Genomic DNA, 20,458 nt, shown 5'->3' on the forward strand with positions numbered 1-20,458 from the left:
TCTGCGCAGGCGCACTCTACCTCTGCGCGGCTCCCGTAGCCCCGCCGGAAACGCGCGCGAGGCCAGGGTCGCGTGCGCGCGCGGTCACAGGAGGGCGGCACGTCGCGGGGCGCCGGAGGTCGTGCGCGCGCCCGGCGGAGCGAGCTGCCTTTGCTTCGACCTCAGGGTGCTTGGGCTGGCGGCGGAACCCTGGGTCTCCCCGACTCTTGTAGGTCCGTTCTTGCCCGGGAGCCGGCGAGCCAGCGCGATGAGCCAGCTGACACAGTACGTGCGGGAGATATTGAAGGCCCTGGCCAGTGCGCGCAACTTCGATAGAGTTTTGGAAAAGGTACTGGAGATGAAGCCACGGCTTCTGGTCAGGGGAGAGCCCGGGCTTGGTGCGCGCTTAATAAATAACTCTTGCCAGCTCCCATTCGAGTGTCCGTGTACCCCCGTAACGCTGATTACTGCTGCACTGGCGCGCCTGTGATGTACCAGGTCCTGCGCTTAGATGGTCTCATCTAAACGTGTGGTTATCACTCTTGGGGAGACAGTTCCTCGGTGCTGGAGCTGAGAAGGACAACCTCCACGTTTAAGGCGTCCTCACAGTCTAGAAGATGAATAATTGCCTTATTGAAGGATGGATGCCATGCAACCGAGGGTTAAATGAACAATTATAATTACTAAATCATTCTGTAGATGCCTTTATGTTATAAAATAGCAAAAGGTTCATACCTGAAGCTGGCGACAGTGGTCCCACATTACTAGCCAGCTCTTTTTAAACTTAAACTCACTCTAGGGCATGCTTACCTTTGTGATGGTAATTCTAGATTGACTTTACTTCTGTTGATAGATTAGGCTCACCTTTGTGTATGTTTACTATTGGGGGTGGTAATTCTAGACTGAGCTCACCCTTGGGTAGGTTTACCCCAATCCATCCTCCTCTGTTTAATATCCATTGGAAAACGTTGTGACTGACCTCTACTCTATTTTCCTGTCTCAGAACTTTGATGTCTGAAAATGATCGTAACTTTGTAACTCCCCCTGATTTGGGGTTCACCCTCAGCTTGTTCAACCCCTTAGAGTTTATTAATGAAGGAACCTGTGTTCAGCTACACCCAGTTATTCATTAGCTCCCTTGTAGCCAGATTTTCTCTAGGTTCTTGGCTAAGCTACAAGAAACAAACTTCAAGAGCAACCCGGGTTAGTTAGGCCAGTAATTTATTAAGGAATGGTGAGAAGAGAAATGGAAGAAAATAACAGATCATGGGTCCCAGGTAGAGAGGAAGGAGCTACAGAGTGATAGAGGGCCAGTTTACAGGCTATAATTCCCCATTATAAATTCTAAATGCCCAGGTTTTACTTGCATGTTGATCCAGACACGGGAGGGGCAGGGAAGAAGGCCAGAACATGGGGCAGAAGGCAAGAACAGGGCTCAAAAGGCAAGAGGGGAGGCTGCTTGCTTTTGAACCATTAATTATTCTGCCCCTTTACTAATGACAGGGGAGATGTCCCAGCTGTTTGCTGTTTTGATCGATTTCCCCACCCATCAATGTCCTGGGAGGACCCAATGATAAGACCCCTGGAGAATATCCAGGGCTTCTCCTGGCTCCCAGAGGAAATCATGTTCTGAATGGGGGAAATCTCACAGGTTCTCCAGCAGCCACCTTGAGGATACTGGAGCACGTGTGTTTAATGAAAGTGATTTTTTTGCCAGTTCAAGATCTGTCTATTAATTCCCTAACTGACGTGCTTCATTTCCCCCTTCAGAGAGTTTACACCTTTTTTCTTAAAGGGGTACTGAAGGACGATGGTCATTCTTCTGTAAATTCCTGCTGGTTAGAGTCAGTAGGCCATACCTGAGAAAGTATAAAACCTTCTGGCTGTTCTATTGCAGTTGGAGGAAGACAGATCTGACATTCTGGGTGAAGCTGGATGAAATCCATATGGCTCACAAGATGTTGATTCTGGAAGAAATAAGTTTATTTAGAATTTTGAGGATATGTGGTCTCACTAAGGATACTGGACCACAAAAGTAGAAAAGATCAGGTGCCTGCAAAGGCTACATTTTCCTGAAGTTGGTGAGAAACAGTATTCTTCCTTCAGTTATTTTATGCTGTTGGTTAACTCTAGGGAGAGACTGCAGTAGACAACGGGGTTAGAGGTAGATTGTCAATCCCAGTTCCTGTGGTTGAGGAGAGGAATGAGAAGAGGCACTTAGCCCTTTTAATTAAACTACAAGAGATGAAAACACACAAAGGGGTGTCTGGTTTGCCCTCACCCTAGCAATAGGCATTTGGGCTAGAGTTAGAGGAAAGAGCTGGCTTTGACACAGACACTACCTTGCTTTGCCTCTTGAAGAGTTATTTCAGGCTGTCCAATGTTTGGCACTGGTGTGTCCCGTCAGGTGCTTCTGGTGAGCTGGCACTTCCTTGGGCAGCTGGCTTTACTTGGGATAAGTGCACCAAGCTGGATTTTCTTTAACAGCCCAGGGAGTGATTAGAATCAGAAAGTAAGGTTCCTTCCATTTTGTCTTTAATTAAGAGTGAGGTTTTGTTTTTTGTTTGTTTGTTTGTTTTTGCCAAGTTTTGATTAGAACCTGTTTTTCAGGTCCTGGGTGAGGAAGGGTTGTCCATGGACCATCTCAAAGGGGCTAAGCTGAAGTGGGTCTTAGCCACTTCATTTGCTGTTTCCCTTCTGGTAGGAAAACTCTTAACCCTGACAGGCTGGCATATGGGTTTGCCAGTCCTCCCCAGAGTATGAGTGGGACAGTTTCTGGAATAAGGGCTAGGAGGGAGACCTGGGTTATACATGTTTTTCAGCTGGTGTGGGGTGAAAACTGAGAGATCACCCCCAAGTTAATTTGGTGGCTTTTTATTTAAAAGGGCTATTGCTCCCACTGCTCTCAGGCAAGGTGACCATTTTTTATCTTATAGGCACATTCATTAACTACTTAGAAAATGCAGTTTATCAGGACTTTTAACATGTTCAATATTCCTCTGCATAAAATCTAGAATAGAAAAGATATCACCATAATCATCAGGCATATATCTAGAATAGAAGAGATACAGGTGCAATACTTAATACTAATGAATGCACTATACAATGCATGAGCTTTTTCTTCGAGTTGCAGTTAATAGATCCAAGTTCCACATTCGTAATGCCATGCATATTATCTCTCCATGGGAACAGGCCATAATACCAATTGTTTATAAGTTCTGCTTATGTCACTCTGGCACATTGCTCCACTGTCCTTCACACAGCCAGCATGCTGCAGCACTGTTGACCCTAAGAGTAGTTTCCAGTATTCCACTGGCCTGGTGCATAGCACCTTTTGGTGCTATGAAACAGTGCCAGTCTGGAGGTGATAGCCATTATAAATTTGGCTATATCAAACTATCATTGGCTGTTGCAGGAGTCCGAAACTGCAATGAAATCTCCATTGACTTCAGGAGCAGAGCCAGAGATGTAGTAGATACCCTTATTGTTTTAGGGGTAAGTGACCAACCTAACTGATAACACAGTTGGAGAGGCAACCTGCAGTGTACTGAAGGTCTGGTTTGAATGCACTAGAGACTTTGACACTGCTGAAGTTTATCTCTTGATTTTCCCCAGCTCTACTACTGTTTTATAATATAAAGGCATCTATATAATGATCTTAACTTAGTTACTGTTTCTAGTAAGTTTTTACTTTAAGGTGAATTGGGTGCCTTCATTAACTAAGTGACAAGAATTTTATTAGTAACAACTTTGCTGAGTTCTACTTTTCTAGCAGTTGAACTAATTTCACTTGTAATTTATATTAATACCTTTAATCCACTTGCAAGACAGTATTGACATTTAAAGATTCATTTTTAGGTTACCTTTCACTGTTATCCAATTTGTAACAGCTGGAGCCCAAATCTGATTTCCTAGGCACAAACAAACTGACAAAGGTAAACAAAAATTTCAAAATAGTACACAAAGTAAAGCACAGATTAAAACAGAAGGGAGAATTTTATACCCTTAGCATTTCTAGAAACGTTTTTATCTTAATCGATGGCATATGAGGTTTCTTATTTTCCAGGAAAGGTCCAGTAACCGGTCTGGATCTTGATCCCTATTCACACCTTTTGTAGGCATAACTGAGTTTAAACTAATGGAAGTTTGAGGTGTATTTCCTCATTTCTTTAAGGAGACATGACATGAGGTTTTTGGGCATCAGATCTGTCTGTCTTCCTTTTTTAGACTGGTTTAACTGGAATTCAGGGTCCCGTACAGAGGCTGCTCTCAGCCATACTGTGGCCACATAGACCAGCAGTAGGCAAAATTTCCTGATCTCTATGAAGACGCTCCTATGGGGAGTCTTCTGGTGGGCTAGAGACCAAGCCCATTATTCTACGAAGAATGAAGAAGTGCTTTTTCGTCACCTGATCTGGTGTTCCAGAGTCCAAGTCTGACTAAAACATTTACTACTCCAAATAATTTGGAGCTGATGCTCTGGTCTCAGCATCCTGAGAATTTAATCCAGAGCCCTGCCAGTGGGCATTCCTGTGGCTGACCTAGGGAATGCCTGAAAATCCCTAAGTTCAGGCCAAAGTGTCCAAGACAGATTGGTAGGAGACATTGGGAGCAGTTGCCCAAACTGAAATGCCAGAAGTAAGTCTCAGGGGATGTTCAGGTGTCTGAACAGAAGGGCCCAAGCACATCTTGGGGGATGTCCAGAGTTTACTGCTCTGGTTCTTGTTAGTCCTGACATTCCAAGGTCCAAGACTGACTGTACTATTATCCAAACTGAAGCGTCTGAGCTAAATCTCAGGGGATGTTTGGCTGTTCTCTGATTCCTGCCAACCCTGGAATCTCAGAGCCCCTGCCGCCAGGCATTTCTGGGACTTTCTGGACTTGGAAGTTAGACCAAATAGGTCAAGTTAAATATTGCTTCTTGGAGAAGGGGCAGAGAAAACTTCTTCCTATTCTTAGAAAGGTCTTAAAAGTACTCCTAGTTCATGCCTGAGAGTTTCTCAGTTATATCATCAAAATGCCATTAAAAGATTAGAGGTCAGTTGTTCTAGCCTTGGTGCCCTAAGGTAAAAACTTTCTTGTGCCAAGGGGAGGGCTAAAACTCACTAGTAAATGCATTTTCAGCTTTACAGTTTCTACTAAGACGTTCCAAAGCATTTTACAAATCTGTAATGAGAAATTCAGTAGTAGGAAATAGGAAGATTAAATGTGGGTAAAGGTTAATTATGAAGAGAACCCGTGGCCACTCAGGGAAAGGAAATTCCCACAGCATCCACCTTGCCCCTGCCAGCCACTGCCCTCCCACCCTGTACCAGACCAGGTAGCCGGGTGTGGTGGATAAGAAGGTGGCCTGCAAAGGCATGGACCTGTGGGGAGGTGCAAGCCCCTGGCTCTCAGTCATGTCGCTCCATGGAGAGAAGAGAGCGGGAGAAGGCAATGGCAATCAGGCCCAAGGGCAAAGCCAGTGACTGCTAAAAAATCTTGAAAAAGTGGCTTCACAGTGCCCGGAGCTTGGCCAGGGAACCTCTGTCTTGGCAGGGCCTTGCTTTAGACCCTGCCCCGCACCCCTGCCGTCCCAGCCGGGATCAGGCCAAACAAGCCTGGGCATGTTGTGTGGGCACAGAGTGGTCCTGTGCCCCAGCCCCCTCCCTTCTGGGATTGTGTCTTCTGGGGACTCATAGATGAACCTGTTTAAAATGGATACCCAGAAGAGGGCTTTAAGCAGGCTGTAGGCCATAGTTTCACCAATACCTCCTGGCTGGCTCGCCAAGTATGTAGCCAGACTTTCTCTAGGTTCTTAGCTAAGCTATAAGAAATGAATATCCATTCTGGATATTTCTCATAAATGGACTCATACAACAGTGACCTGTCGTGTCTGGCTTCTTTCACTTAGTGTAACATTTTTGAGGTTCAGAGAGCAGGCAACAAGGACAGAGGGAGAAATAAATAAATCTTAAAAAAAGAAAAGACTTTTGAACCAAAAGATTCATTGCAACATTATTTATAATATCAAAAATAGGAAATAACCTAGAAGTCCAACTATAGGTAAACTGGTCAAAGAAATAGTAGCTCCATGTGAAGGAGCCCTGTGCAACTGTAAGAGTCTTGTCTTAAAAAAATGATTTACTCACATAGGACCATGTCATTTAATGATGGGTTGCATAGGTATTTATAAAGTTAGGCATTTTTGTTTATTTTAAAACATTTATATAGCACTTCCTATGTGTGAGGCACCATGCACTTTGTAAATAGTCTGGGAAAGAATTGCACCATATAACTAGGTGTTAAAATCTGATATGGTAAGAAGAGCTGTAGAGTCAAAGAGTCTAATAGTGAAGTGGGCACAAAGCATGTTAACAGCCTATTCAGAGAAAAAAAATGCAGACAACCAATAAACATGAAAGGATGCTTGACATTGCCATTAATCTAGCTAATGCAAATTAAAATCATGAGACACCATGATTTGCCTGTCAGATTGTAAAAATTAAAAGTGATATTATAAAAAAAAACCAAAAAACGTGATACTATCCATTACTGATGAAGAATGGGGGGATGCTACACTCATCCATTATTTTTTAAAGTAATCTGATAGACCATTGCATTTCTGTACTGTTAGATTTATTATGGTAAATGAAGGATTTCATTTTTGTAATTAAAAAGCAAAGGAAGAATGAAGTACTCATATATGCTACAATGTAGATAAACCTCAAAAACGTTACACTAAGTGAAAGAAGCCAGACACGACAGGTCACTGTTGGATGATTCCATTTCTGAGAAATATCCAGAATGGGTAAATCTATCGAGACAGATAATAGATTGCCAGGGGCTGGGGGAAGGAGCATGGGAAGTAATTACTTAAAGGTTATCGCTTTCGTTTTGGAGTGATGGAAATATTTTGCAGCTAGAGATTGGTGATGGTTGTACAACTTTGTGAATGTACTAAATGACATGGAATTGTTCATTTTAAAATAGTTAATTTTATGTTTTGTGAGTGTCATCTCAAAATTTTGTAAGATAGCTCAGAAATAATATTTAAAATTTGAAGATGAAATTAATAATGAACTCAAGTCAAGGGTTATTAATATTGTAGGGAGAAGGGATTTGGCATCAACTGAGAGCAAATATAGATGCTTTGTAAAATTCGTTTATAATTTTAGCAGTGGTGAATGGATGGACGGTTTCAAGAGAAATGATGAATGTAACATTTGCTCTGCATGGAAAATGGCCAAGGTTTAGTTAGCCCTATGTGGACTGTCTAATAAGCTGCTAAATTTTTATTCTACTTGTCAAGTAGCCCTTTTATTCCAAGTCCTGAGGCTTGCAAAGGCCTTAGAAAGTTCTGCTCGGAGAGCTTTTATAGAAATTAAATGTATCTGTTAAAAAAAGTAAGAACGCAAGACTAAACAAAGCTGTATAATTTTTACTTCACCGTCCTAGGAGATCCAGGAACTCCTAGAACACTGTTCCTTAGTGAACGGATATATGACTTAAAGTTCTACTATTTGATTGATTGTTTTATCATGAGAGAGCTAACTAAGCCAGTCCCCTTTTCTGGGTTCACCCTATTTGCATTCCTGTCAGGGCATCCTCCTCCTGGGAACTCCTGTTTTTCCAGAACTAGATTCCAAACTGTAGCCCAGTTGCAAAAATTCTATACAATTCCATGCTTTGTCCTTGAGAGGAGAATGGGATTTGTGAGTAGATGTTGTCCAAATCCTCAGCCTGTGGAAGGATGAGGAGGCTGGTTCGCTGTCAGTCCCTCTTCTCCAGATCCAAAGCAGCAGAGAATCTGTATATGAGATAAGTCTTTCCCTGTGATTTACGAAATAGAGCCCTTCCAGAATGGCTCAACAGAATCTGCCATTTACCAGCCTTGGGAAAAATATACAGTGATTGCTTCTGCTTTTAAAATTTTTTTTTTAAGATTTATTTATTTGTTTATTTCTCTCCCCTCCCCCCCCACCGCGGTTGTCTGTTCTCTGTGTCTATTTGCTGCGTCTTCTTTTGTCCGCTTCTGTTGTTGTCAGAGGCACGGGAATCTGTTTCTTTTTGTTGCGTCATCTTGCTGTGTCAGCTCTCCGTGTGTGCGGCGCCATTCCTGGGCAGGCTGCACTTTCTTTCGCGCTGGGTGGCTCTCCTTACGGGGTGCACTCCCTGCACGTGGGGCTCCCCAGCGCGGGGACACCCCTGCGTGGCAGGGCACTCCTTGCGCGCATCAGCACTGCGCATGGGCCAGCTCCACACGGGTCAAGGAGGCCCGGGGCTTGAACCGCAGACCTCCCATGTGGTAGGCAGACACCCTAACTACTGGGCCAAGTCTGCCGCCTACTTTTAAATTTTTATTTTGAAGTATTTTCAGACTTAGAAGAAAGTTACAAAAATAATATAAAAACAGTTCTGAGAACCCCAGTCTATCCCCTACCAGTGGTTGCTTTTCAACCATAGCTTATCTCCCACCACCAGCACCACAATGCTAGTGAATGAGAGTAGTGTGTTACTCCACCTGTTAGATTTTGGGGGAATATTTAATTAAGTTCTATTTTGCCCTCCCTAGGGCTTTGTTTTGCCTTCCATGACACTTTTTGCACTTTTGTTCATTTTGGCCTTTTCTTAAAACCTTTATGTGTTTATACACTCCTCGGGAACTAGGACCTCTTCCTCGTCTTTGGATCCCCTATTCTTGCTCTAATTATCCATCATTTTCACTCTTATCTTTCAAAGTCCTTTTCAGGTAGCATCCACTGTCCCTGAGAAACCTTCCTCGGCATCCCTAAATGTCTTCCTCTGTACTACTTCTAGTACTTTGGCCTATTTTTATTATAGGACTTTACTGTGTACTATAGAAAATATATGTTGATTTGTCTCTCTTGCCTCTCCAAATTGAGGGCCCTTCAGGAGCAAGCTCACAGTAGATGCTTGATATTCATTTGTCCAATCAAACTACAGTGCCTAGTGGAAGATGCTTAGTAGAATGGCTTTCACATAGAAGATTCTCCCTAACAGTTTGTTCACCTAGTTGCTAAAGCCAGTAAATGTTGGGCTTAATGTTATGTGACCCCCCTAGTAGATCTTCAGATTTGGGTGTGTTCATTTATTTTACAAACATTTGAGGGTTACTGTGTATCAAGCACCATTTTGGTCTCTGGGGGTATACCAGTGAACAAAACTGGCAGAAATTCCTGCATTTATGGAACTTATATTTTAATGAGGGAAATCGAACACTAAACAAAATAAATAATATGATAGGGGTGATAAGTGCTATAAAAGAAAGCAGAGATGAGGATAGTAAGTTAACATTTTTTCCCTAAGATATGTACTTTTACGGGTCTTTAATTTTTAGTTCAATTTTAAGTAGTACGAGCTAGGAAGATGTCACTGAAAAGTGGCATTTCACTCAAAACCTGAGCAAGCCTGGAGATTGAAGGGGAAGAGGTCCAGGCAGGGAAGAGCAGCTGCAGTGGTCCTAAGACCACAGCGTGCTGGCGAGGCAGCCCCCATGGCTGGAGTGCAGAGGAAGCTAGCAAGGCCTGAGTTGTAGGAGATGTGATGCTCTGTAGGTCATGGAAGGACTTTGTCTTTTGCTCAGTGGTGGGGGGTCCATTAGAGCATGTTGAGCAGGAGAGCGATGTAATTTGACTTACATTTGTTTTTTTTTGTTTGCTTGTTTTTTATGGTCACGAAACTTAATATATTTAGAATTAACCAGCTGGACTCAGATGATCCCAATTTTGTTGGCAACAGCCAAATCATCATAGTCAGGAGCCAGTCAAACATACGCCTTCTTCTCTCCATCAGGCCTGATCAGGGTTGTTGACCTTGGCCACATCAATGCCATAGAGCTTCTTCACAGCTTGTTTGATCTGGTGCTTGTTGGCCTTGACATCCACAATGAACACAAGTGTGTCGTTGTCTTCAGTCTTCTTCCTGGCTGACTCAGTGGTCAGAGGGAACTTAGCAATGGCATAGTGGTCAAGCTTGTTTCTCCTGGGGGCGCTTTTCTGAGGATATTTGGGCTGTCTCCTGAGAACACAGTATCTTGGGCTGCCGGAAGGTGGGTGATGTGTGGATCCTCTTTTTTTTTTGTGGCTGTGGACGCCTTTCAGTACTGCCTTCTTGGCTTTCAAAGGTTTTGCTTTGGCTTCAGTTTTGGGATAGGCAGGCGCTTCCTTCTTCGCTTTCCGCACCATCTTTGTGAAAAAAGCTTGACTTACATTTTGAAAAAAGCACCTCTTGCTAATATTGAGGATAGATATAAGGGAGCAAGAGCAGAAGTAGGGAGATAAGCCGGCAGGCAATTGCAGTAACTTGGAAGAAATGGTAGCGGTTTGGACCAGGATGGAAAGTACATGGTAGGTGGGTGGGGACTGAGGAAGTGGTTGAGATTTTGGATATGTTTGAAGATAGAGCTGACAGGATTTGCTGATGGATTGGTTAGTGAAATATGAAGACAAAGGAGTGATGCCGCCAGGGGTTTGAGGAATTTTGCATGCCATGCTTTTTGCCCTGAGAAGACATTTTCTTTGTCTTAAATTGGTCATGGCTTAAATATCTCGTTAGATTTATCAGCCTTTCCCCACAGACTTGCTTTATGCTACATGCATCTTGAATACTTATGTTAGTACACTTTGCTGTTTGTCTGGCAGCTGGGCCTTTTATAATCAGAGTGGAAGATGGGTTGTGTAACAGGATCATATTAGCCTTCAGAACTTTCCAAGTTTGTTTAAGCCTTAGCACCTGAACTTTCCAAGTTTGTTTAAGCCTTGTAAACTGAAGCTGAGTGAGAGTTCTACTTGCAAAGAGAAAAGCAAGTGGGCAGGGGTCTTTCTGACAGTTCTGGTCCTCTCAGTAATACTGACATTTACTGACCACTCTTAGCCAGGCATTCCACGAATTCTTTACCTATATATATCTTGTTTAACTCTCATAACTCTATGAGGTAGGTGCTATTATTATCCCCATTTTGTACATGAGAAAATTGAAGCTTAACTTCCCCAAGGTCTCACAGCTAATAATAGAGAGCCCGGTTGTCTGCTTTAAAGCCCATGAGACTAACCACTGAGCTATAGTGCCTGAGTTTGCTCTTCCTAGTCTTGCTACAAACTAATCTGAATGAATTATTGACCCTAAGACACCCGGTGGGCATTGCGGATGACTGAGGAGTGGCTAGAAGAGGAGGAAGAAAACCAGGAGGTGGGGTCACGGGATTAAGGCAAGGCCATGAAAGGCCCATGATGTCATAGAATGCTGAGAAGTCAAATAAGGGAGAGACCAAAAAGTGTCCATTGAATTTAGCCATCAAGTCTTCATTGGCCTTGGCAATAGAGGCAGTTCCATCTCGGCAATTTGAAGAAAATCCATGCCAAACTTTATAAACCAAAATTTTTATTTTGATGATGATTGTATTCTAGGGTTACAACTTTGATTATGTTACTCTTTACAAAAGCTCTGGAGGGCAGGGATATTATCATCTCTACTTTACAGGTGAGGAAACTTAGATTCAGAGAAATTAAGAATCTCTCTCTCTAAGCCAAAACTCAGCATTTAAATGCATTACCTTCCCCCCAACATGGGACATAACTACTGGGGATGAGCCTCCCTGGCACCTAGGGATTACTACCAATGCAACTGGAAAAGACCTTGACCAACAGGGAAAAAGGGTAAAGACAAATGAGTTTATATGGCTAAGAGACTTCAAAGTGAGTTTGGAGGTCATTTCAGAGGTTATGCTTATGCATGTTTCAGCAGAAACTCAAATACTGCCAAAGTAAGTTTTACCTCAAATAGCGGGGCTCCTGAGGATTTTGGAGACATCCAGACACTATAGGTAGGGCAGACAGCTCAGGAGTCTGGCACTCTGCCAGTAGACTCTACAGTGGAATTTAAATTCCATAGTGTGATAGAGTTGGACTCAGTTGTGTTTTCCCTACACATGTTTCTGCTGCCCCTTCTATTTGAACCTATAGTTAGTACTAGAGTTGATAGTTGTATGTCCAAGAAACTTAAATCTTTGGGCTGTCCACGTGCCAGTTGGGCCCCGAATCTTAACAGATTTGCAACACCTACTCCAGTTCATTGGACTCACCAAGGACAACTAACAAGAAGATGACTGACAATGACCATCTCAATGAAGAGAGTCTACAACTACAAGCAAGAATGTCCAATCCATCTGCCCCATGGGACCTAAAACCCCTCTCAGGTAGAGGTAGAGAGGGCATCACCATCACAGAATCCTCAAGACCGGGGAATAGATGATGGGATAGAGTAGACTTACACTTGTTCTACTATAGACTTGTGTGATCCTAGCATGGAAGAACTTATATCATGGATGTGGAGGCAGTGGCCAGTTGAGGTTCTGAGGGGAGGGAGAGAGAAAAATAGGTGCAATTTGGGGACATTTTTGGGACTTGGGAATTATCCTGAATGACATTTCAGTGACAGATACAGGCCATTATATATTATGTAATAACTTGCAAAAATGTGCGGGAGAGTGTGTGAAGTACAATGTAAACTATAATCATGGCTTAGTGGCAATGCCCCAAGATGTGTTCATCAATTATGACAAACGTACCACACTAATGAAGGATGTTGCTGGTGTGGGAAAATGTGGGAGGGCTGGGGAGCAGGGCATATGGGAATCCTGTATATTTTTTGTGTAACATTTATGTAATCTAAGTTTCCTTTTTTTTTTTTAAAGATTTATTTATTTATTTATCTCCCCTTGCCCCCCAGCCCGGTTGTCTGTTCTCTGTGTCTATTTGCTGCACCTTCTTTGTCCGCTTCTGTTGTTGTCAGCGGCATGGGAATCTGTGTTTCTTTTTGTTGTGTCATCTTGTGTCAGCTCTCTGTGTGTGCGGCACCATTCCTGGGCAGGCTGCACTTTCTTTCGCGCTGGGTGGCTCTCCTTATGGGGCGCGCTCCTTGCGCGTGGGGCTCCCCTACGCGGGGGACACCCCTGCGTGGCAGGGCAATCCTTGCGCGCATCAGCACTGCGCATGGGCCAGCTCCACACTGGTCAAGGAGGCCCAGGGTTTGAACCGTGGACCTCCCGTGTGGTAGACGGACGCCCTAACCACTGGGCCAAGTCCACTGCCTAAGTTTTCTTTTAAAAAATAAAAACAAAAAAGTATATTAAATTCTATGGAGAATGTTAAAAAAAAAAAAAAAGAAGAAGAATCTTACCTAAGTCTAGCTCCAGAGCCAGAGCTCTTAACCACTGAACTCCACCTGCCTGTGCAATTAAACCACTAACAACACTCAGTGGTTATGAAACCAAAATGCTGGACTGATAAAGCAACATGGCTGAACAAAGTACTTTTATAGAATATAACCTTGTCTGGCCTATCACGTCCTTTCATCCATTTTTGTTGCTATTGCATCCCCATCACACTGCTACCTCCTGCCTTCCTACTCATTTTACCTCCCTTATAAAAAGATACATCCATACATTATCCTCAGATATACTCCTGGCATGCGTACCATGGCTCACATGAAATCATCAGTGTCCACCATCACAGCTGATTGCTTAAAAAAGTCCTTTTTACCAAATATACACAAAACTCTCATCTACTGTGCTCACCTTCTCTGCTTCTGTGTGTGTGGGCTGGCCTTCATCTGCAGTCCCTTCCTGGGCTGATGCATTTTCTCACACTCCTGCCCTATTGGCCCAGACAGACAGACAGCCTTACTGAGACGGAGACCTCATCTTCTAGCAGAGGCAGCAGTGATAGGGTTAGCGGCAGCTGTTTTAAACACCAGGAGCTCTGCAGTATCAAGGTCTGCGGGGAACTCCGCAGGGCTTCAACTTAGGAACCAGGTCACTGCTGTCGGTTGTTAGGTATTCCTTCTCACCGTCTCTGCTGAAAAGGTAAGAGCGGAAAGGAGAGCCTGTGTGTTTGGCATCCAGGGTATCCGATCTGTGATGAAAACAGCTCAGAGGTTGGACGAGGTGCTGTGGAAATCCGAGGAACCAACTCCAGAAGAGACAGCACATGCAGGCCATCTGGAAAAGGACAGATGGTTTGTATGTGCACACGTAGGACATTTCGGATAAACTGAGGGGCCTGTTGTGTCAGATGGGGCTGAGCTACGTATAGAAGATCCTGCCAACGCACTGGATTTCGAGAAAGGAAACTATCTGGGCTGTGGCAGGGACATTTCCAGCCCAGGGGCATAATAAAAGGCTCCACGCAGGGCTCCCGACAGGAAGCTAAGGAATCAGGGCCCTCCACAGCCGCCTCTGCCTAAGGCTGCTAGCAGGGACCTCACAGTAACAGGCCACGGGAGAGAGGAAGGAAGGCAGTTCGCGTAGTGGTCAGACCCAGGAGCCTGAGTCAATCCAACCGTGGGTTAGCTGTTTTCTCGCCTCTGAGATGGAGATAATAGCCGTTTACGAGATTCTTGGGGACTGACAATGCATGTGAAGAGCTCCATATGGACTCTAACACAGTTAGCTCTTTTGAATAACTGCATAAGCAAGTGTGTACACTCCAGCCCGTGTCTGGAGGGGCTGGGATTCCTTTTTTTTAAATATTCCGTCAAGAGAGGGTAGCTCGCTCTACTCCCTTTCCCCACAAGACTTCTTTACTAGCTCTGGGAGGTTGAGTAGTGCATTCCTTCATCATCATCATCGGCTTAATTCCTTCATTCTACTTAGGGAGACAAGAACTGGCCGAGCACAAAAACATTTCTCTTGCCCTAGCAGGCCGACCAGTACAAAATTATCTTTATTCCAATGTACATTTTAAACCATTCTTGTATATTTAGCATGGTCTTTGGCCTTTCGAGTGGGAAAGAAGAAAAAGAATTTAAAACAGTATTCTGCAGTGGAAAAGCCAAACTGACATTTGTTAAACCTTTTGTCATTTTAACGAAAGTTAGATAAAATGGAATTCTAAGAACTGACCTCTACTCAACACACTGTGCCTTAAAATCATCCCAACCTGCCTTCTGTGTCTACAAGGCTCGCGTATTTGTTTCCTGAACTGCCTGGTTTCCTTCCCCATCTTTACCTGGCTACCGCTTACCTTTCCTTAAGACTCGGATGCCATTTTCCAGGGAGCTGGTCCTAAAGCGGCTCCCCTGAAAACGTTAGGGGTTCTTACTTGAGGCAGCCTGCATTCATCCTGTCGGCAGCACTTCCCTCAGATGTCGTAGTAGTTTGGGTACCTGTCTGTCCTTTGAGCAGGTCGATATCCGAAATCAGTCGTTGTATTGCCAACCCCTGCGATCAAGTGTAGGTAAACAGTTTACAGAAGCCTCAGGCCTGTTGGGCTGGCACTGCTGGTTTATGAGGCCATCTTGTGGCCACGTGGTACATTGCTGTAGGCAAACGACCTAGCCTTTTCCGGTTGACGTGCTTGGTGGAGAAACAGAACATTTAAAGTTTAGGGTAGTTTCTATTTTGTGGTTCAGTTTTTGTTTCAGGGGCTTCTAGGGGAAAAATAAAACCACTACGTTTGTGATCTGTAGAACCCAGAATGAAGGTCTTCCTGGTGGAAGGACCCGAAACCATGTTTACAGGTAGTGCTGAGAGGGACTTGAAGGCAGGCAGACGGAGATCTGAGTCAGGCTGCAAAGCTCAGGTGCAGTGTTTGATTTCTGCGGAGAAGTGGGGATTAGCAAGAATATCCTTTTCCCCACAATTCTCCGTTTCCTTTAAAAGCCACTCACATAATGGTTTTTTCCTATTGTAGAGAGATTGGTGGCTTATTTGAATTTCCAAATCAACTTTTTAGGGAAGTTCCCCAGCTTAATAATTCTTGACAGACTATTTTGGCTCTTCTCACACCACAGAACGAATGCTGAAAATTCTTTTTTTTTTTTTAATATGTTTAGGTGACTCTTGTCTCTACTGCTCCTGGGAAAGTGATTTGTGAAATGAAAGTAGAGGAACAACATGCTAATAAAATGGGCACTCTCCACGGAGGTTTGACAGCTACGATTATAGATAACATATCAACATTGGCTCTGCTATGCACAGAAAGAGGCTTACCCGGAGTCAGTGTTGACATGAATATAACGTATGTATCCAAACTGTACCCCAAATAACTCTTTAAAATGTGATAGCTCGTTTCAAACTGAAATTAAACACATGTATAATAGCATGAGATTTGCTTAGCTTGTAACCCTTAAGCGCAGGTATAGATTTGCTCTCCAGAGTTCCACAGCCTTAAAATCTAGAACTAGAGCAACTAATTTCCAAGAACAGTCTATGTCAGTAGTAAAGGTGAAATGATCTCACACATTCAAAAAAGCAAACATTTGACTTCTAATTAACCATTCATACAGTCCTGAAAGGTGTCCCTTGTACAATGTCTTATATGGATTGTAAGGAGTATATATACTTAAAGAAAAATCTGAGTAACATTCAAAGTGGGAGGTAACTGCATGTATACATTGTAATCTTGTTGTAACAAGATGAACCCACATGTCCACTCTTAAGAACGGGCGCCGTCTTGCCCTTCAGCTCCGCAGTCAGGTTCTGTAGGTCCATACTACATGACCAGGGAGCAAACGTCACCTTGTGAAAATACCTGCAAGGGTCAAACTTTTCCATATTATAACAAAACTCAGTTCCAACAAAAACTAGTACTGTTCCTGGTCCCATTCAGTAAAGACTACAGGGCCCAAGAATTTAGGTCTAAGATGGTTGCTTTTTTACCAATGCAACAAAAAATTTATTTGCTGGGGCTTCAGGCAGGGCCTAAGCTGGGAGTCAGTGTTAGAAATGAGGGGAATGGAAATATGTAGGTTACTGGGTTTTTTTAAACAGTGTAAACCTCTTACTGGGCTGATTTAAGAAATCTTACAATGGGAATAACTTAAATTGAGGGTGCAACAAGAAAATCTGAGGACAAGATGCAAACAAATGCTCTTTTGAAAATAAGATGTATAAAGGCAGAAAGAAAAGACTGTATGTAACTGGTGAGCGTATTCTGTGGTCTCCTTATCTAATTCCATGTGTGGGGGCTAAGACTTGGTTAATGACACTTCATTTTTCCCTAAAAGCCTCTAATAAGAGATCTTCAGATCCTGAACTGCACTTCATGTCTTCTAAGATGCTGCTTTCACAACCCTAAAGAATATCAGGCATACGTTTGGCCTTTCAAATATGTGTTGCCAGAAGCAATGTCTGCTTATCAAGAGTTGCCTGAGCTTCAAAATTTGATTCACGTGAATAGAGAGTAGGACATAGTCTCAAAGGTTTACTCTGATATTTCAAAACAAGTTTCAATGAACACCTCATTATTCACTCTTTGTACTGCCACTGGCAATAGTAAAGTTTGCTTTCTCTACTTCAACCTTAAGTTCTATTTTACACAGACCCAGGACACCTGTCAGATTAGAACTGCGGTTTAAAAAAAAAACTGATTTCTAGACCAAAAGGGTAACTTTGGATAAGAATACTGTTTGCAAAATGCCAGCTTCCAAATTACTCAGATTTAGTATTTGTTCATTTATAGTACAAGGGGTTGCTTGTCTCCCTGATTTAAGTTAATGGCCTTTTGCCAAAATTCTTGATTGCTAAGACAAAACCTGGGGAAATAATGATATTAGGCAACTTGTTACTGAACATGCCATTTTCATTTTTCTAAATTAAGGTGCTTGAATTCAAAATAGCTTCTCCTTTTTAGCGATAAAGTACAAATTCCTTATTCTTCCCAGCCACAAATGCTGAAGTCTTTTTACCTTGTTTTGAATTTGACAAATCCTTTTTCCTTTTTGGCGGGGAGGTACCATGGATTGAACCCAGGACCTCATACATGGGAAGCAGGTGCTCAAACCACCGAGCTACTTCTGCTACCTACATCCTTTTTTAAGACTGCTTGTTTTATTAAAAGCAGAAAGATAAAAATTAACTGTAAAGAAATTATTTCCCTTTGTAAAGCATTAATATTATCTTAAACAGGTCTCATCCCCTTAAGTTTTATTTTTAATTTAGCTAGAATCATCTGAACTCAAGACAACTAATGATTACAAGTGGGTAGGAAATATACTTCTTGAAAATATGTAATTCTTCATCAGGGTTATAAAGACCCTATATTAATTCATCTTAGTTCTTATATTAATTCATTTTAGAGTTAATTCTAAGTATTGATAATGACAAGATATAGAAACTAAGTGATACTTCAACTAGGAAGTAGATTAAATGAAAGCTAGAGGAAATCTTTCACTAGCCCCAAATAATTATGAACTTATAAACTTAAAAAAAAAAAGCAAATCGTCCCTTCCCATATTTGTGGGAAGAGACTTGTTTGTAGAGCAGGAAGAAGATGGCACTTGGGCAAGACCAACCATTCATATGCAAGAAAGCTTAAATGATATTCTTCTTACTATTTTTAGGAGTGAAATAAGCGATGTAGGAAGACTTATAAGCTGCATACAAATTTCCCTTTCAAAAATTATTTTCCTTTAACTGTATTTAAATGTTTCCTTTCAAGGTACATGTCACCTGCTAAAATTGGAGAAGATATAGTGATTACAGCACATGTTCTGAAGCAAGGAAAAACACTTGCCTTTGCCTCTGTGGATTTGACCAACAAGGCCACAGGAAAATTAATAGCACAAGGCAGACATACGAAACACCTGGGAAACTGAGGGCGACCTGAAGAAGCCCAACGATGAATATCGTGTTAATCTGACAAATCTGATTTTTAAAATAAATTAGCACACCCAGAGGAAATAGCTAATATTTTCTTTGGGGACAGAGGTCTGTTTTTTGTTTTTATTTCAAGCTTCTTCAGTTCTTTTTTTAATCATGTGCACATTACTTGGATAAGTAACTTTTTTTTAATATTCTGCAGTTAGGTTAAAGCAAAGAAGCTAGCAGGGGGACTTTGATAAGATTACTTTAAATGTAAAGTCCAGTATTAAGCTAAAGGAGAAACAAATTAACTGTTACTCTTCCCAGCTTTAAAGTGCCACTCCCCATTTCCATTTCTTTTGTAACCGAATTGTATTATGTAACTTCAAAATAGATGAATTATAGCCTATATTGAAAAACAAAATATTTTGAGCTGTGGGGCCTAAAATAGTTCTCAAGTTTGAGGCAAAGCACTTTAATGATACAGGAAATGGTCCAATGGGTATATGCATGTACTACTTTTCCGTGAAAAGTACAGGACCAACACCTTTTATATTAAAAAGGGAAAAACACATTGTTAGCCCTTTTTTAAATACCTAGAATAAAATCAAGCAAATCTTGAATCTTCCAGTCTATAGTATTAAAGAGACCAAGTTCACCAGTTGTCTAGTTCATGTTCAGAGATCTGTTTTGCTGACTGGGGCACTCTTAATATTTAATTTCTAGTATCAGGAGTTCTTAGCCAACATTACTAAAAATGGAAAGGAAGCAGCTTTAAATAAATTTAAAAACATAATCTAACAGCTAAAGGTTATCCTCTGCCTATACTAGATAGACGCTGCTGTCCACTGAAGGTGTAGCAGCAGACTCCCTATGAGCAGTGAGCACACAGTACACCAGATCTTGATTTGTTTTCCACTGTAAGGAACCTGGGCTCCTTAGAGAAGTGGCTCATTCTTAGGGCTGGTGGTTGGAACAGGGGAGTTACAAGATAAGCTTATCTTGTGCCTGACAAGTCAGGACCGAAAAAGGTGGGGGGGAGGGGAGGCATGCAAGTAATCTTTGAGCACTTACTGTTTAGATAGGTAAGAGACTGGCCCTTCCTTACAATAGAATGAATGCTTTTCAACACGGAGGAAGGAGATTTAGAAAATCACCCTTTTGGAACCATCATAGATCCCAGGATTTCTGCCTGACCATGGTGTTCCTGGTAAGGAGCAGGGATGTGCACCACTACACAGTACAGAAGCAGGCCACACATGGACCAATCAACATCAGCATCACCAAAGAGCAGACTGACTGTGCTGCTGAGAAGGCCTTGCATCACCTCTATCAGATGCTGGCCACAAATGCATAATCCAAATCTAACCCTGAAGAAACACCAAACACAAAATGAAAAGTATTTTGTATCCTACGAAATTGGCCTGTACTCTCTAAAAAATGTAAGATCAGGAAATACAGAAAAAGCAGAGGAACTGCTCCAGATTAAAGGAGACTAGAGACATGACAACTACATGTAAAGAGCCTGTACTGTAGAGGAATTAAAACACTATCATTTTTCTTTTTGGAGTAATGAAATCGTTCTAAAATTTTTTGTGGTGGTGAAATGTACAACACAATTATACTAAAAGCCGTTGACTGTACACTTTGGACAGATTGTATGGTATGTGACTCTAAATAAAACTACTTTAAAAATAAAACACTATCAAGGATGTTACTAGGGCAATTAAAACTTGCAAATGGAAAGTAGATTAAAAGTATAATAGCAACATTACATTTCCTGAGTTTGGTAACTTTACTGTGGTTATCTAAGAATATACTTGTTCTTGGGGGACACACCAGAGCACTAAGGGGTAAGAATCATGACACACATGACTGACAAATATTCAGAAAAAT

General features: G+C 42.2%; 1 protein-coding gene and 1 long non-coding RNA gene across 2 annotated transcripts; one reads left to right on the forward strand and one right to left on the reverse strand.

Annotated features, from left to right (window-relative positions):
- The first annotated feature begins 13 nt into the window (after positions 1 to 13).
- On the forward strand, positions 14 to 20,262 carry ACOT13 (acyl-CoA thioesterase 13). The gene is made up of 3 exons (XM_058285317.1): positions 14 to 328; positions 15,814 to 15,998; positions 18,420 to 20,262. The coding sequence occupies exons 1-3, from the start codon at positions 248 to 250 to the stop codon at positions 18,574 to 18,576; spliced, it is 423 nt and encodes a 140-aa protein (XP_058141300.1). The 5' UTR covers positions 14 to 247; the 3' UTR covers positions 18,577 to 20,262.
- On the reverse strand, positions 11,345 to 15,288 carry LOC139437308 (uncharacterized). The gene is made up of 2 exons (XR_011647063.1): positions 15,003 to 15,288; positions 11,345 to 13,978 (listed from the first exon to the last, which is right to left on the reverse strand). It is a non-coding gene; the product is annotated as an uncharacterized lncRNA (long non-coding RNA).
- Positions 20,263 to 20,458: the final 196 nt, after the last annotated feature.

Source organism: Dasypus novemcinctus, chromosome 22, assembly GCF_030445035.2.
Source record: "Dasypus novemcinctus isolate mDasNov1 chromosome 22, mDasNov1.1.hap2, whole genome shotgun sequence".
Lineage (NCBI taxonomy): Eukaryota > Metazoa > Chordata > Mammalia > Cingulata > Dasypodidae > Dasypus > Dasypus novemcinctus.

What these genes read in the sequence shown, in the direction of transcription:
- ACOT13 (XM_058285317.1), top strand. Translation starts at nt 248, where the DNA reads ATGAGCCAGCTGACACAGTACGTGCGGGAGATATTGAAGGCCCTGGCC. An exon ending in TCGATAGAGTTTTGGAAAAG is followed by an intron (nt 329 to 15,813) that starts GTACTGGAGATG and finishes TAATATGTTTAG; the next exon opens with GTGACTCTTGTCTCTACTGC. An exon ending in AGTGTTGACATGAATATAAC is followed by an intron (nt 15,999 to 18,419) that starts GTATGTATCCAA and finishes TTTCCTTTCAAG; the next exon opens with GTACATGTCACCTGCTAAAA.